This window comes from Falco biarmicus, chromosome 8 (genome assembly GCF_023638135.1).
Source record: "Falco biarmicus isolate bFalBia1 chromosome 8, bFalBia1.pri, whole genome shotgun sequence".
Lineage (NCBI taxonomy): Eukaryota > Metazoa > Chordata > Aves > Falconiformes > Falconidae > Falco > Falco biarmicus.
The window spans coordinates 26,822,417-26,837,308 of NC_079295.1; the positions used below are offsets into that span (position 1 = coordinate 26,822,417).

Consider the following 14,892-nt stretch of genomic DNA (forward strand, 5'->3'; position numbering starts at 1 on the left):
ATGGTAGTTGTTGGCAAAGTGCCTGGAACTAGGGTTTGCTGAAGAGCTAAACCAGTTTTGACGTTAGTAGCCTACAGGTGTAGAGAGAGAAATCAGAAAGCTTATAAAACAGGTACCCTGCTTCCCTTATTCAGCATGAACGTGATTGAGGAGAGAGGTTTAAATTTGTCAGTTCTAAATCTTGGAGGGCATGATGTCTTGAACAAGCAATTTAATTGGCTAATTCATTTGCTAATCTTGTTTGATAAGCCAGTTTTAATACAAAATGTTTACTATGTAAAATTAGTCTTGCTCATCAAAGGCTTGCTGTATTTAAGTAAAAAGCAGCAGTGCAAATGTATTTTTGTTCATTTTAACCAAGTTCTGAGATCCAGCCAAATGCAGTTTGGAATGAGACCTGGATAAGTGCATTCTGATAGAAACTGTTTCCCCCCATTTTTAACATAAAATAGAAAAAATAAATCTAAGCATATGGTAAGTAATGTAATTGTGTAAATATGTGTACATGGAGGTTAAGCTCCTGATTAACAGCTAATATCAAAATGATTGAAATTACTATATTAGTTGCAAATCAGTATGGTGTAGGAGTTGATGAGTGTCAGTTTTAGGGAAATAGCTAGAGAGGGAAAAATTCAGATTAAGGCTAAATTGGAAGAAAGAAAAAGCACTTTAAAGTCATTCTGTTGTTCGTAGGAAGAAAATTCCTCCCTTTCTTTGGTTAACTATTTTCTTACTAGGTTTGCAGAGTCCTGCTCACCACCATCCCCCTATCTTTCATATGGCAAGTCTACAGCACCAAACCTAATTTTAATTGCTCTTCATACCAGCCTGATTTCAGTTTCTATTCTTCCGTCCATGTGTGCAATTACTCTCATGTTGCTGCTTCAGCCTTTGTTAACAAACTTGCGATTTTGCTAGTTGTGCCTCAGCACTGACTTGCCAGAGGCTTGAGGGTTCATCAGAACCTAAATGTGGAACCCATGTGTTGAAGGAAAGGAAGAAGGGAAGAGTTACCTTGTGTATGTTAATCCACAGGGCCTGTAAAAACTGGGTTGTAATTTATATTTAAATGTTGTTCCTTGGAGTGAATGTAGCTACAAAGGTTGTCTCTCCATTGAGTCTCATAATTATCTGTTTAATGTTGACAGAGCCAAGCTCCCACTCCCTGGAGTTAATAAATAAAATACATCAGCTTTACATTTCTGTGGTGGTTTTATATACCTGTTTATTTAAGCACTTATCATAACTCCATTCTAGGGTTCAAAAAGAAGTAAAATGGAGGGTGATAAACCTGAGCTGGGTAATGCTGGTTTTGATGGGATGAGCGAAGATGAGCTGCTAGCAGCTGTCTTGGAGATTAGCAAAAGGGAAGCTTCTCTGTCTCTGAGCCATGACGAAGATAAGCCCACAAGCAGCCCAGACACTGGTTTTGGAGATGATGAAATTCAGGAATTGCCAGAAAACCTGGAATCTATGGAGATGGAGAAACCCAAAGCAGCATTAGACTCAGGTAAGGCAAAGTAACCATCTTGGCTGGACTAGGGCAAGCTAAAGCAAATTACTGACAGCAGCAGATTAGTAATGTATGGTGGCAAAATCTAGGTGCAAGTGCACTACTGAAACTGCCTGACTTCCTCAGAGTTCTTTTTCCAGTTTACCTGTGTATAAAGCATTTAATTAATTCATTGAACTGTGAAAACATGTATTCTTGTATGTCTGTCACCTCTCTGATAAAGGTAAAGTCATCCTTCAGCATTAATTTCCATTTTTTTTCTCTCCTGATTAACACGTGCTTCCACTGGTTCCCATAGCAGACAATTCAATTTACTAAGTTTTGGCAGCATCTGGAACTTAACCTTCCATAATCAGAAAGTATCGTTGTTTCTGTAGCTATTGCAGCCCGGGCAGCATGTAGCACTGTTCACACTGCTGGTGTGCAAGAGCAATGTCTGGGGTGCATAAGACTAGAATGCTTTCATAAATGTAGTTATTTTGTTACTAATTAATTTATCTCTGTAATTTTTCTAATACTTTTTTTTATATGAGAGTGTAGACCCTTGAGCATGTGAATTACAGCCTCTAACCCAGAAACACAGTTAAGTACAACAAGGAGCCTGTTTGATGTCAGTGTGAGGAAGTTGAGTGTCTTCCTTTAATTGGCTGAAGGAAATTTAAGTCTTTATAATTTGTTACATTTTTAATTCCCCTAGCCTGGAAAAACAGGCCAACAGTATGCTCTCCTACTCTTTTAAGAGCCAGGAGTTTAAATATTGGGGAAAAAAAAAAACCAAAACCACTCTTACCAAAAATTACACTTGTTTCAACGTAAAGCTCTTGACAGCTTTTGTGTTGGGAAAGTATGTTAAGAAAACTAAATCCGTAATCAGCCTTGTTGTTACCCTCCTTTATATACGCTGATGTTGCTTATGGGTGTGTGAAAGAGTTGTGAGAGTGTGGCCAGCCACATGAATGTATCTCTCTCCAGGTTTTCTTTGCAAAGTATAATGTAATTTTTTGAAGACTCTATTGTGACACTTAAGCAAAAAATATGTTTAATAAAAGTTTCTCTATTTTCTGATTAAGAATGGAGTTAAACACTCAGTGTTGCATTCTGCTTTCTGCATTTGGCTGTGCATGACCAAAAAGACAGAAGTACTACTCAAAGCATACGGTTTGGCATTCAGATGAGATTATGTATGTACACTGAGTTACCAGTTATGGCAGCAGAATGTGGCATGCCATGAGTTCACAATCCTATATCCTATTTAAAGGAAACTTAATTGCAAAGGATACTTTGCTATATCAGGCAAGATGATTCTAAACGTGATGGATTTAACTTGGTCCATTCCTTGTTACTGCTAGTAATAATTTTTCTTGTAAACACTGAATAATTTGTGGTGCTTTCAAAAAAGGCTAATTTGGATATGACAGAAGATGTCTTTTCTGCTACATGAGCCTCAAATAACAGTTGTGTGAGTCGAGTGAGTACTTCTTGCACTGCAAGTTCTCAAAGGTCGTGTAATAAATTTTGGTTTGTTTTTCATGGTAAGAGGATTAGACTGATGGATTATAGTGCTGGTTCTGGTGGTCTTGTGTTTAAGAGGTCACAGATACCAGAGTCTGCCTTGTATAATCCTTGCTAATAACTAATGAGCAGATGTCAAAGTCGGCGTAGGGCAAAAGTATAAAGTTTCACATGTTGCTGTGTGATAGCTGTTGGAGCAAGTCCTGACTCTCAGCTGCCAGCAAATGGGATAATCAAAGTGTCCTGCAACTGCAGGGAGATGTATGTGATAGTTGAATGGATGTTCATTCCAGAAGTTTTGTGAAATATTTCTGCCATAGTGTGTTCTCTTTAAAGGTGAACTGAAAAGTTATAATCTTCTTGCACTTTCAAAGCAGTAGACAGTGCTCACAAAATTGAGGCTCTTACCTGAGGAAACGAGTTGACACAATTTAAACAGTACTTGAGATTTGTATTCCCTCCGCCTTGCATATGGTTTGGCTTTAATTGTGGCTTCATCTGTAGTACTCCAAGGTATAATATGCAATGCAAATTTTTGTAATCCATAGTTCCTTCTAGAGAAATTCAAGTGTCGGCTTCATGGCTGCAGAAACCTAGTGGAGTGTGACATCTTACTTCAGTTAAAAGTTGCTGTTTCTGAGTGAACATCAAAGGCTAAGAGAACAGGATCAGGGGATAATCAAATGGTTCATCTTACACCTGTTAAAATAAATGCAAGACTGCACTTTGGAGCTTTTTCCATTTGACTCTGTGAGGTTTTTTATGGCTGGTGAACTCTCCCTGTCAATAGATGTCACTGTGCTACAAGGATTGTGGTGATTTAAAGGGGATTTAGCTGGTAACATAATGAAGACCCAGGAAAGCATAACTGTAATTTCTGATTCCTCAGGTCCTGCCAATTTCACTGAGATAACTAAAGATTTTGATGAGAATAAGGAAAACAAAACTCCGGAGGGCTCCCAGGGGGACGTTGACTGGCTACAGCAGTATGATATGGAGAGAGAGAGGGAAGAACAAGAACTTCAGCAGGCACTGGCTCAAAGCCTTCAAGAGCAAGTAAGAAATAAAGTTTGCTTCCTTATCTTCCCCACACTGGAAACCTGATGGCTAAAGGAAAAACTTGTGTTCCAACAGTAACTGCAAAGGGATTCTGCTGCTTTTTTTTAGAGAACCAGATGAAAAAAGGTTTGGGTTTCTTCTAGCTTCAGTGTCAGTAGTCATGGCACTGAATACGTCTGGGTACATTTTGTATGTGCTTTGGAAGCCATATATCACATCACAGACCTGTGGATTTCTCAAAGCCTTCTGTGCACATTTATACACTGTCTTGTAAAATCACATAAAAACCAGTTATAAACTGAACAAAACTCTTAGTATCTATCACCAAGAACCAAACCCACCTTTAGCTTCCCTGAAAGTTGCTTCCTGCAGTGTGTCATGTCGAGACTCAGTGAGAGAGGCAGGTTTCAAAGCAAAAGCTAAGAACGGCCGTGGCAGGTCAGGTTAAAGATCTGTCTGTCCCAGTGTCTTGTTTCTGGTACTACCAAGGAGGGGGATGCTTAGCAAAAATATAGGAACTGAACATTTATGTGACCCTTCCTTGTTAGAAAATTGGAAAAAGGATCCCGAATAATTTAATCTAAAGTAAGTCCTTTAAATTAGACTTGGAAAGAATTGGGATCTTCGGTTGTATGCTCACCATCTGTATTCCACTTGAATTTCAAGACCTGTAACTGATTTCCACAAGTTTAACCGAGCTGCTGAGAGTGAAGCAAGTGCTTAGCCACGTCTTTCTTTAAATAGGTGCCCTTGTCTGCTCTCTATTAATACTAAAGCTGTCATGGTTTTCCTTATGAGATCTGATGTTTCCATGGCTCTTGGATTTTTCTCTCCCATTGCTCATTATGAGGTGCTGGTTGGTATGTTCCATGCCAGATGTAGCTTTGATTCAGCAGTGCTGAGTAGTTTAACAAAGATTCCCAAATGCTTTAGAAATAGCGAGATAAAAAGGCCTCATGCTAATAATGTAAAACTGCCCTTTGAGCGTTGTTCTGCTACAGTTCTGAAGCAAAAATCTGCTATTCTAATGATTCAGGCATGGAAATGTAGTAGCTGTGGTTATCTTGATTTGAAATATGTAGTTAGGGTTCTGCGTTCAGGTGCATGAAAGCATTCAAACCCTGAATTAAGAAGCCAGCTCATTAAATATTATTGACTGGCTTGCTGTAGCTCTGAGCTTTCAAGAGTGGTGGGAGGAACAGGAGCATGATATTATCCAAAGATTAGAAAGGTTTGTTGACTTGAGGTTTCTTTGCTACTTGTTCATGGTATTATTTTTAATACCTGGTTGTTTAGTGGTGTCTCTTTTTTGCATCCTGCCTTTGTGAATTACACCTGTTAACATGAAACCACTGGCTCTACTTTCAAATGGCTTAAAAATAATAAAGTATGTCAGAATTTAACAACTCTGTCCTCAGCTGGCTTTGGGCAGAAGTCGTCTAAATTTTGCCGAAGTGTGAGGAGCTTTGTGTGTAAGTGACAGCTTTCCTTAGCGAAGAGTTGCAAATTCATTCAGATGCTTTTCAAATTAATGATCCAAAGAAAGCGTTTGGTCTTACTAGAGACTTGCTCTGCTGCATACCAAACTTCAGGAGCTTTGACAAGCCTTAATGAAGGTTTGTCCCAGGTTCTGTTGCACGGGAACATTGGACTCTCACTGGTTGCAAACATTCCTTCACACAGAACCTTTAATTTACAATGTCAGGTTTGTTGTAGAAACCAGAGCAGCACAGTTTCAATGGAAAAAGAGCACCACAAGAATTTTAAACAGTGAAGTGTCTCAATGAGCTAAGTTTTGTTCTCTTCCCATTAGGAGGCACGAGAGCAAAAAGAGGATGATGACCTCAAACGAGCCACGGAATTAAGTCTACAAGGTGAAACTTATTTAACTTCTTCCAGGATGTTGCTTTTGAGGGAAAATAGATCTGTATGTATGAGTGCAGCTCCTGAGTGTCTGTAAGTCAGCTGGGATTTCATGTTCTTCTGGTGTGTGCTTTGTTGTGTTTGGCTTTGCTCAGGTCAGCTTTTCTTGCTCTTAGTTGTGAAAGCAAATGCCAGGAAAAAACTTAATTTTTCAATTACTTATTTCAGTCTCTTGAGTTTTTACTTAGATGTATACATCTATATATATATGATATTAAATATATATTATATATTTAATACATAATATTAATCTAGAGGGACCAAAATGGACCTTGAAATTTTGCAGTCCCATCAAAAGCCAGCATGCTAATGGCTCTATTCAGAGTGTAAGGATTATTTCTTACTTGCATTGGTATTTCAGTGCAAGTGCTGTATCTGTCTGTACAGGATGGGAGGGAGGGAGACCTCACTGCAAGGTATAGCTGTTGGGGGTGAAAAAAGAAACCCAAAATTCACTGTCTTCTCCAAATCCAGACAGTGTGGTGAGCCTCAGGCACTGTTTAACATTTGTGTGAGGCTGGCATGCAAGTGATTTCATACAATCTGGCAGGGCAAAGCATAACCAAGAGAAATTTCCTGCTCTGAAGAGGGAGAGGCAGGGGGGTTAAATTATTGTGTTAAAATACTCATAGTTGCTCAGGCACCTTTAAAGGCCCTCGGTTATTACTGGATGAACCTGTGTATGCTTCTGAAGAGAAGCTGAATGCTGTTTAAGCATCCCTCGACCTGAGTTCTGTTCCCTGATAAGCTGTGGTAGACTGAATGCCCAGTCCTTCCCAAGTCTTCCTTGATTTGTGTCCAGGAAGAATTCAAGGCTAGAAATCCTTCCTCCTCCTGATTTGCAGTTGCTTGACTTAAACATGAGCGTTGCCTTGTGCTTCTCAACTTCCTACTGACTCATTTGTAAGGCATCAGCCAGCAGTCATTCAAGGAGGTGCTAATAATCTTGAGCCTTATAACTGGTAGTATTTGTCTAAGTAAGGTTCCTAGTAGTGCTGCAATCAATGAACTGCTCATCATCCAGGGGCTGTTGGTGAAGTGGTGTTTAGCAGTACCCATGGCAAGCGCTTCATGCAGATACCTACTGAAGTGGCTGCATTTCTTGGCTGTAAGTCTAGCTTGCCACAGCCCAAATTAGTGTAGAAATCAGCAGGAAAATATTCTCAGTTAAAGGGATTTGTCTATAAACTTCCCAAGAAGACTATACTAATCCAGAATGTGATGATTTAACAGGGCAAACAGTGCGTTTTGTTTTTGGCAAAACATCTCCATCACAACTGGCATGATAAGTCTCATAAAAAAACACAGTCCTGAGTGTGTCCTGTTAATCTCAACTTCTCACCCACAGGACTTCATAGCTTTAATTTAGCTGGTGAAAGCATAGCTACTTCTCCTAATGAGTACTGTACAAAATCTTAAATTAGTTGGGTAGCTGCAGAATCCCAGGAAGTTTGGAACAGTGTGTACAGGGAGTAGTGGTGCCTTCCGGCTCTTTACAGAAAGCTGCCTGCATTTTGCTCAGCCAAGCAAACTGGAAGTTCCTGCGGTGAGCAGCCTTCTTACCATTGAAAACAATGAAAAGATGCCTGCTGCCAGCAGTAGCGTTTTGATGCCAGTTTTAATTGAAAGATGCACTTTGTTATTGGAACTTATAGTTAAAACTGTAATTCATAGCTTCTCGTTGCAGAAACTTACAGTTCACTGACCAGACTGGCTGTACTTCTTTTAATGTCAGTCCTGGCTGCAGACCACTGGTGCTCTGGAGTGAATTGGGTGTTTAAATGCTCTTTTATCACCCAGCTGTCATTTGCCATCATGCCCTTTTGTAAAAGTATGAGACAGATGATGCTAAAATTAATTCTGTAGTCCAAGATACTTTCCTTAATTATTGCTCTGACAAGTTGGGAAGGGAGAGAGGTTTTATTTGGAAATTCCAATATCTCCTGCTTTCCTTGCGTTAGGATTTTACTATGCTTGTTTATGTGGGTAGATATACCTCAACCTGTTGTGAATTCCTGCGCGTGCCACAGCTTCTCACACAGTGTCATTGTTTCCATGCTATCTAGAGTTTAACAGCTCACTCCTGGACAGCATTGGTTCTGATGAAGACTCTGGGAATGAGGATGTTCTTGACATGGAGTATTCAGAAGCTGAAGCAGAAGAGCTGAAAAGAAATGCTGAGGTGTGATCTATGATTTCAAAAGCCAGCTGAGAAATATACCCGATCTTGACCATCAGTTTAGTGTTGGAGGTAGTTTTACAGAGCAGGTATAGAGTCTAGAAAGGTCTTGTGTTCAAAAGTTAAGAGAGTGAAAATTTCTGTCCTTAAGAGTCTGTCCTATTGTGTTATTTTAATTTTAAAGAAACAAAACTAAGTGGTTGCAGAGGGTCTCTGAGTTTCTCTGAGATGTGGACAATGGTGAAAAGGAAACAGTAATTTTATAGCAGAAATGTTCCAGTGCATATAAAGCAGTGGGCTTGAAATTTTTACTTGCAGAGAGAGAGGACTTCAGCCAGCGTGGTAGTTTAGTTGCAGCATCATGGGCTTCTAGATCTTGCACCACCAGAACTGAGATGTTGTGGCAGGATTGTATTCCCATTAGGTGAAATGTAACTGTAACCTAGGCTGTGCTGCCAGCCACTTGCACGCTCAGGCTCCACATAGCAGTGTTGTGAAAGTTGCCTGCTTGCCTCAGCGGAAGGAGTACTGTGTAGAGTGGAAATAATTGGGGTTTCTTTGAGTAGTTTTTATTTTCTTACAATCCTTCACCAATTTCCTTACCCTTAAACCAAGAGTTACGTTTTAAGAGTGTTGTTAGTGAATGGTATCGGTAACATTTCCTGGTCAGAGAGGATTAAAAAATAATTGTCAAAAGCCAATTACTGTTGTTTAGTTTTATTGTCAGTGAATAGACAGAGCATATTTCCTGCATGCAGAGAGGGCACTGTCTGCTGACGTTACAGGTGCAGGACAAGAGAATCTGGGCTACACATCTAGTATTAACTGTTAAGTGTCTTTGCCATTATGAAGGGTATTTCTCTGATATTTCAGAAGTAAGAGCATGCTGTTTCCTTTTTGCTTTTCTATGTTTATTTGGTGGATTAATTCTGACATCAGTGGAAGTTGCTCAGGAAATGATTGTTTAGAAAACTTGCGGCGTAGAGTTTGTGTGAGCATCTGTTCTGAGGTCAGAGTGGCTCCTTTTTTTTGCATGTTCATTGGCTTGCTGAAAGACTGAAGAAGATGGAAGGCTTTTTCCCACTTCTGGAAGAACTCCTTGTTTGGTCTGAAGCAGGGTGTGTCTCTGTAATCCTTGATTGGGTTGCAGCTTTGAGTATAGTAGCCAAAGCTGGTATCTGGGCTATAAATCTTCTTGTCCATAAGCTACGTGGGACAAAAGTGAATGCCTAAAAGCTTTAATTGAACTTTGTTTTCAGACAGGAGAGCTTCCTCACTCCTATCGTCTCATCAGCATAGTTAGCCATATCGGAAGCACATCATCTTCAGGTAAAAGATACCATAATTTATCCTTCATCTCTTATCTATCTTAAAAAAATCTGTAATACAGAATTACCGTAGGAGGATTATTTGCAGAGAAGAGTTCAGGCAGCAAAGCAAGTCTTCCATCGTGCCTTGCTGCTGGTGGGGGTGCAGGCTGGGGATGTCATGGTGCCTAACTGCAGCATGTGGGCAGTGTACTGCTTATGGGGTCCATGGAATTGCTTGTGCTTCTTACCCATTCGTGGACCAGGTATGATCCAGGGACCACGATCTTAAGAGTCTTCTAGCATTTAAATCTGACATAGGTTGCTGGACCAGGGTGTCTAGCTAAACAGCTTACTGGTTGAACTGCAGCATGAAAAGAAAGGTGTGTTCTCTGTGTTTAAGGTCATTATATCAGTGATGTCTATGATATCAAGAAGCAATCCTGGTTCACCTACAATGACCTAGAAGTGTCTAGAACTCTAGAGGCCACCGTTCAGTGTGACAGAGACAGAAGCGGGTACATCTTCTTCTACATGCACAAGTAGGTGTCTTGGGAAATTTCAGTGCTAGTAATTATTACCTCCTCTCCTCTAGTCCTCTTTGCTAGGATGAAAAGTATCTCCATGTATTTGTCAGAATTGTATGCAAGGATGACAAAACTGAAGTCCTCAAGAGTTCAGAGGCATGGAATTGTATGTCAGTAATACATAGGGTTTTAACAACACACATTAAATCATATTTTAAGGAGGGGGTTCAGTGTCTCAGCTGTATATACTTGCATCAGGAATCATAATGGAGCTTGGATTTTTTCCTGAAGTGCTGTGATACTTGTAAATGCCTTTATCCCTGCTCCTAGTGGTTGTGTTGTTGCAGCTGTGGTCATCTCAGGACATGAGGAAGGTGAGGTTTGTAGGTAGAAGAGGTATCTTTTCAGGCATAAGAACTGAAGAAGGGGGTTTGTGCCTCAGTTTGTCCCCTCCTTCTGTCTTTACTGGTTGCTCTAAAAAAGGATATTACTTCATCTACAGATTTGGTCCTGTGTTGCTTCTGATCCTTTTACCAGCCAGGAGTTATTTTCACTATTGTTACTGCTCTCTGAGGCTTACCACTGACCTTATTCATTGTAATAATGGAAAAAAAAAAAAAAAAAAAAGTCCTGTGGGATTCAAGGAGCCTTGCTTAGAGATGCCAGTTAAAGACACCTTTCTGTACCAGGATCTGTGATGCTTGAGTTAGTAGATGAAATCCAGTGGCTGATTCCCTCAGAGCTATCTTTCATAGCAGTTTGTTGTTGTACGTAAGTTTCACTGTTGGTCTTTCTCTCTGTTTTAGGGATATCTTCGATGAGTTACTAGAAACAGAAAAAAATGCACAGCCACTTAGCGTGGAAGTAGGAAGATCAGTTCGTCAGCCTCTGTGAAGAGTAAAACACCTTGTTCCTCCTGAGGAACGAGGAAGATTCTGAACTTGGGCCAGACATGCAGGAGTATCAAACAGCTCAGGGCCAAAACAAGAGGAAAAAGGTAGAAATATGGGACGCTTGGTTTCCTGAACCATCTGTGCAAGTCCTGGGCCTGAAGCACGTGTTTAAACCTTGACATCCCAGAGCGATCCTCCTGTGGTTAAGTTTTTATTGTTCCTCAAATAATTTCGTCAGCATGGAGCCTTAAAGAGTTGCATCAAGCCACAAGACTACAGCTGCTCATAAACTGATTTTTTTAAAAAAAAAAAAAAACAGTGCAAAAAGAGACTTAATTTTAAAAGCCCATTCACCTGTGAGATGTGAGTGGAAAGGATTTACATATCACTTGGCTTTTTTTGCTTTTTTTTTTTTTTTTTTTTTTCCTCCAAGAGCAGTTTAAGCAATAGATTCTGTAACCTGGCGTGTGTTGTGTTTAGTAATATTCACTGGAAACCCAGATCACTGAGTATATTCTTGCCAGTCATCTCTCTAACAGGCGTTTTGGAATCACTCAAGCTGATGCGTTTCGACATTCATGGGTTTGTAAGCACTCTGCTATTTACATGCGGTTCCAGGAAACAAACTGTCTGGTGCTGTGGAATGTATTGCATACCTGGTGGCAGCTCTGTTGGTTTTTTTCACCATTCACGGTCATCGTCATTTAGATGTGAGATTATATATGTGATTTCTTTTGTTTTGCAAGTTCTATTATTTGACTGCATTTTATTCATAAGGTTGTTGCATAAGTACCAATTGGAGAGGAAAGGTCTCTCTTTGGATGCACAGTATTTCGCACTGAAGTTATATTGCTTAGGGCTGCTTTGATATAACTCTGGGGGTAGGTGAACACCTTGAGCAGGCTGAGAGCAGTAGCAAAAGGTGAGCAACAGCCACTTTGTATCTTCTGGGAGGGAAGCAGCATTCTAGCATTACCCTTTCTGCACAGGCCTCAGTCATTGTGAAATGGGAATGGCGAGAAAAGGGTCTGCAGGGTAGGCTTGGCGCTTGAATTGCTCTTTGATCAAACCATGGTCTTGCCTTGGTCTTCTTGTATCCCAGGGTGAGAAGGTTTTTACTACAGCTATGCCTCTGTTCTCCTTTCTGAGGAGTGCAGAGCATTCAAACTGTGAAACTAAACCAGGTGGAAAGCTTTCAGAAAGGCCACGCTCAGCAGTAACAACACAGTTAAGAAGTGTTGCGTTTTATTGGATTTAGAGGCATGATGCTCCTTTTATAGCTTGTTTCAGCAGGGGAGGAAAGCCTAGTGACTTAATTTTTTCAGCATCTTGGCACTTACTTGGCAGGGACAGATGTTTCCTTTTGCTGGCATTTGTTTCAGAGAAGTTGTTACTGTTAAACAGAGTAGTTGCTCTTGTTTTGGCCTCTAGTTCTGATTTTTGCAACTTGAATTTTAGAGGTGAAAGATTACTTTTTTTTTTCTAAATTAAAAAAAAATGCCTTTTTTTGCTGTCAAGATATTTTCTGGGGTTTTTAAACTATTGTTAGGAGTTTCTCAGGAATAAATCAGCTGAAGCAAAGCAGACAAAACCATCAATTTAGGAGACAGCAGGCACCTCTTTCATGGGCACTTCCACGCTAGAGTTTCTCCTAGCCGGCTGGCAGGGGGATGCTTCCTCAATGGTCTCTTCACACCTCTGCGCAGCAGTGAGTGACAGCCATCGGTAGTCCTCCCCAAGCAGAGTACTTTGGGGACCCCAGTGTGGTGAAAAGACTGACTGACTTTCCAGTCCACGTGTCAGATGAGCTTGGTGGACCTGGTCAGGGTGACACCTTTCTGGTTTCCGAGCTAGGAGTGAATGGTTGTAAACATGACAGAGCATTTTATCTTGTAAGATGCAGCCAGAGTGGGTCTATATGTTAATTTATTACAAAGCATTATACTTTTCTATTGTCGATACTAATTTTGGTAGAATTCTGGGGCAATGGGAACAGGCAGTGACATGGGAGTTGTCCTTCGAACTGATGGCCCCTGTGAATGTGATGAAGAGGCTGCTCTGTCCAGAGAGCAAATCTGGTTTTCCCCAAGTGCATCCTGTGCTAGTGTTGTAAATAACTGGTATTCCTGTAGTATCAGAAGTCAGCTCTGCTTTTTGGGGTGGCAAGTTTGTTTTTGCAAGGTGCTGCACTCCAGTTAATTTATAATAAAAGCAAACATTGCCTGATTTCTCAGTGCAGTAACTTTTGTTTAAAACCAGTTTTTGTTTGGATCAACACATGAAAGGTGATGTTTGAAACCAGTGTTCCTTGTTTTATGAAAAGCTCTTGCTTATTATTCTATCCATTAAGAATTGCAGACATCTATTAAATAATTTAATTAAGCTTTTTTGTTCGGTATACAGCAGCTCAGTTGCACCTCCACCCTGGTAGGAGTGTTGGTGGAGCCCCTTCCTTGCAGAAGCCAGCTTTCTCCCTGTCTGAGAACAGTGGGAAGACAGATGTGTAATCCTCAAGGTGTGTGCTGCCCACCAGCTGTAATATTCCCAGTGCTCATGCTGTTGCAGCAGCAAGTTCAGTAAGATCATCCCTTCCAGGTGGATACCCATCCTGGGGTATAGGGAGGTGAAGTTCAGTTAACAGTCCCTGAACATGTGCAGGCTCTTCCTCCGATGGACAGTCACGGTTAAACATTTACCTGCTCCTGAATCAGCCTAGTTTTAGTCCAAGTGTGATTCAGCATATAAACACAAGGAACTCCCATCTTGCCGTTCCTCTCACCCCTTCGTTGTTTGACTGCGATAATTTGGTCTCGGTTTTTTCCCTTATTCCAAGAGGTGCAAACCAGCTCCTGTCAATGAACTGGAGCTTGTGTGCGTGGGTCCCTGGGGGGCCTTGGCGGCAGGGCTGCACAAAGAGCCTTTGAAAAGCGAGGGCCGGTTTCCCAGCCTGAGACCCAAAGTGAGAACCTGAGCAGGAGGAGGAGCACGGGGCTCTCCCGTGCCTGTGGCCAGGCCTCGCCTTCCACCTCCTGCTCAGTGCGGCACAGATAACCATCCGCCGTGCATCTTCCCACCCGCATCCCGAGGAAGGGCTGGCGGCCAGCCCAGCGTTTCCCGCTTCGGTTCACCCTAGCACCAGGCATGTGGGGAGTGCTGTGCTTTGGTGGGGGCTGGAAATAACTCATCTGCTTTGTTTTCTTTTTAATGGAGCTAATTATCCCTGTAATCACCCACCAAAGAGAAAAAATCAGGGCTGCAGGACCCCTGGCAGCTGCTGTCCGTGTAGCTCTGCTGCTGGCCTCCAGCCTTGCCTGCCACAGGGTGGCTGCTGCCAGTTTCTGCCTGCACCCCAGCTTTCTGGTTCTTTACACTGTCGATGTGGAGCAGCACTTTTCTCTGTGTTTTAGCAGACCTGTTCCTCTCTATTCTTTACAGTTTTTGCTCTTGGGTTCTCCCAGCCCCTTTTTAAACGATGTGTAGATAGATTTTTGTGAAATTAAAATATCTTTATTAACCCTCTCTTGGTTTGGGATCTTATTTCCATGGTGCCTGAGCTGATGCCTCGTGGGTGCCGCAGGCACTGGGCACTGCACCTCAGCCCCCCATTTGGCATTGGGACCTGGCTCAGTTGTCTGGGAATAGCATGTATATGGTTCTATGCCTCCTGCCCCGCCCCCCCAGCCCCTCTCCCAGCATCCCAAGCAGGAGGGATGTCCTCCTCCCCTCCCAGGGGCAAGGACAAGTGATCCCAGGTCTCTGTCCCCACACACGTGCCATCCCATCAGCCACTGGGCTGGTTGCATTTACCTTTGGTACCGCACGTGTTTGCTGAGGTTCCTGTGATAGCGGAGGGAGCAGCTCCAGCTGTATAGCAGACCTTTAGCCCTGAGCTGCAGCTGCCGGGGTGGGATAGGGTGCCCCAGGGGCTGGGCAGCTTGCGCGTTGCCTCTGAGCATAGCGGGGCAAATGAAGGGTTTGA

The 14,892-nt window shown here is 41.8% G+C and overlaps 1 protein-coding gene across 2 annotated transcripts in view; it reads left to right on the forward strand.

Moving 5' to 3' along the window:
• Nucleotides 1–14,432, forward strand: part of USP37 (ubiquitin specific peptidase 37) — a 38,588-nt gene extending 24,156 nt beyond the window's left edge. For both annotated transcript variants that reach the window (XM_056349239.1, XM_056349240.1), the window contains exons 18-24: nucleotides 1,258–1,510; nucleotides 3,915–4,081; nucleotides 5,898–5,958; nucleotides 8,074–8,189; nucleotides 9,446–9,515; nucleotides 9,897–10,035; nucleotides 10,827–14,432. In XM_056349239.1, coding sequence (XP_056205214.1) covers nucleotides 1,258–1,510; nucleotides 3,915–4,081; nucleotides 5,898–5,958; nucleotides 8,074–8,189; nucleotides 9,446–9,515; nucleotides 9,897–10,035; nucleotides 10,827–10,914 — 894 coding nt within the window. In that variant the 3' untranslated portion in view covers nucleotides 10,915–14,432. The remainder of the gene's footprint in view (nucleotides 1–1,257; nucleotides 1,511–3,914; nucleotides 4,082–5,897; nucleotides 5,959–8,073; nucleotides 8,190–9,445; nucleotides 9,516–9,896; nucleotides 10,036–10,826) is intronic.
• Nucleotides 14,433–14,892: the final 460 nt, after the last annotated feature.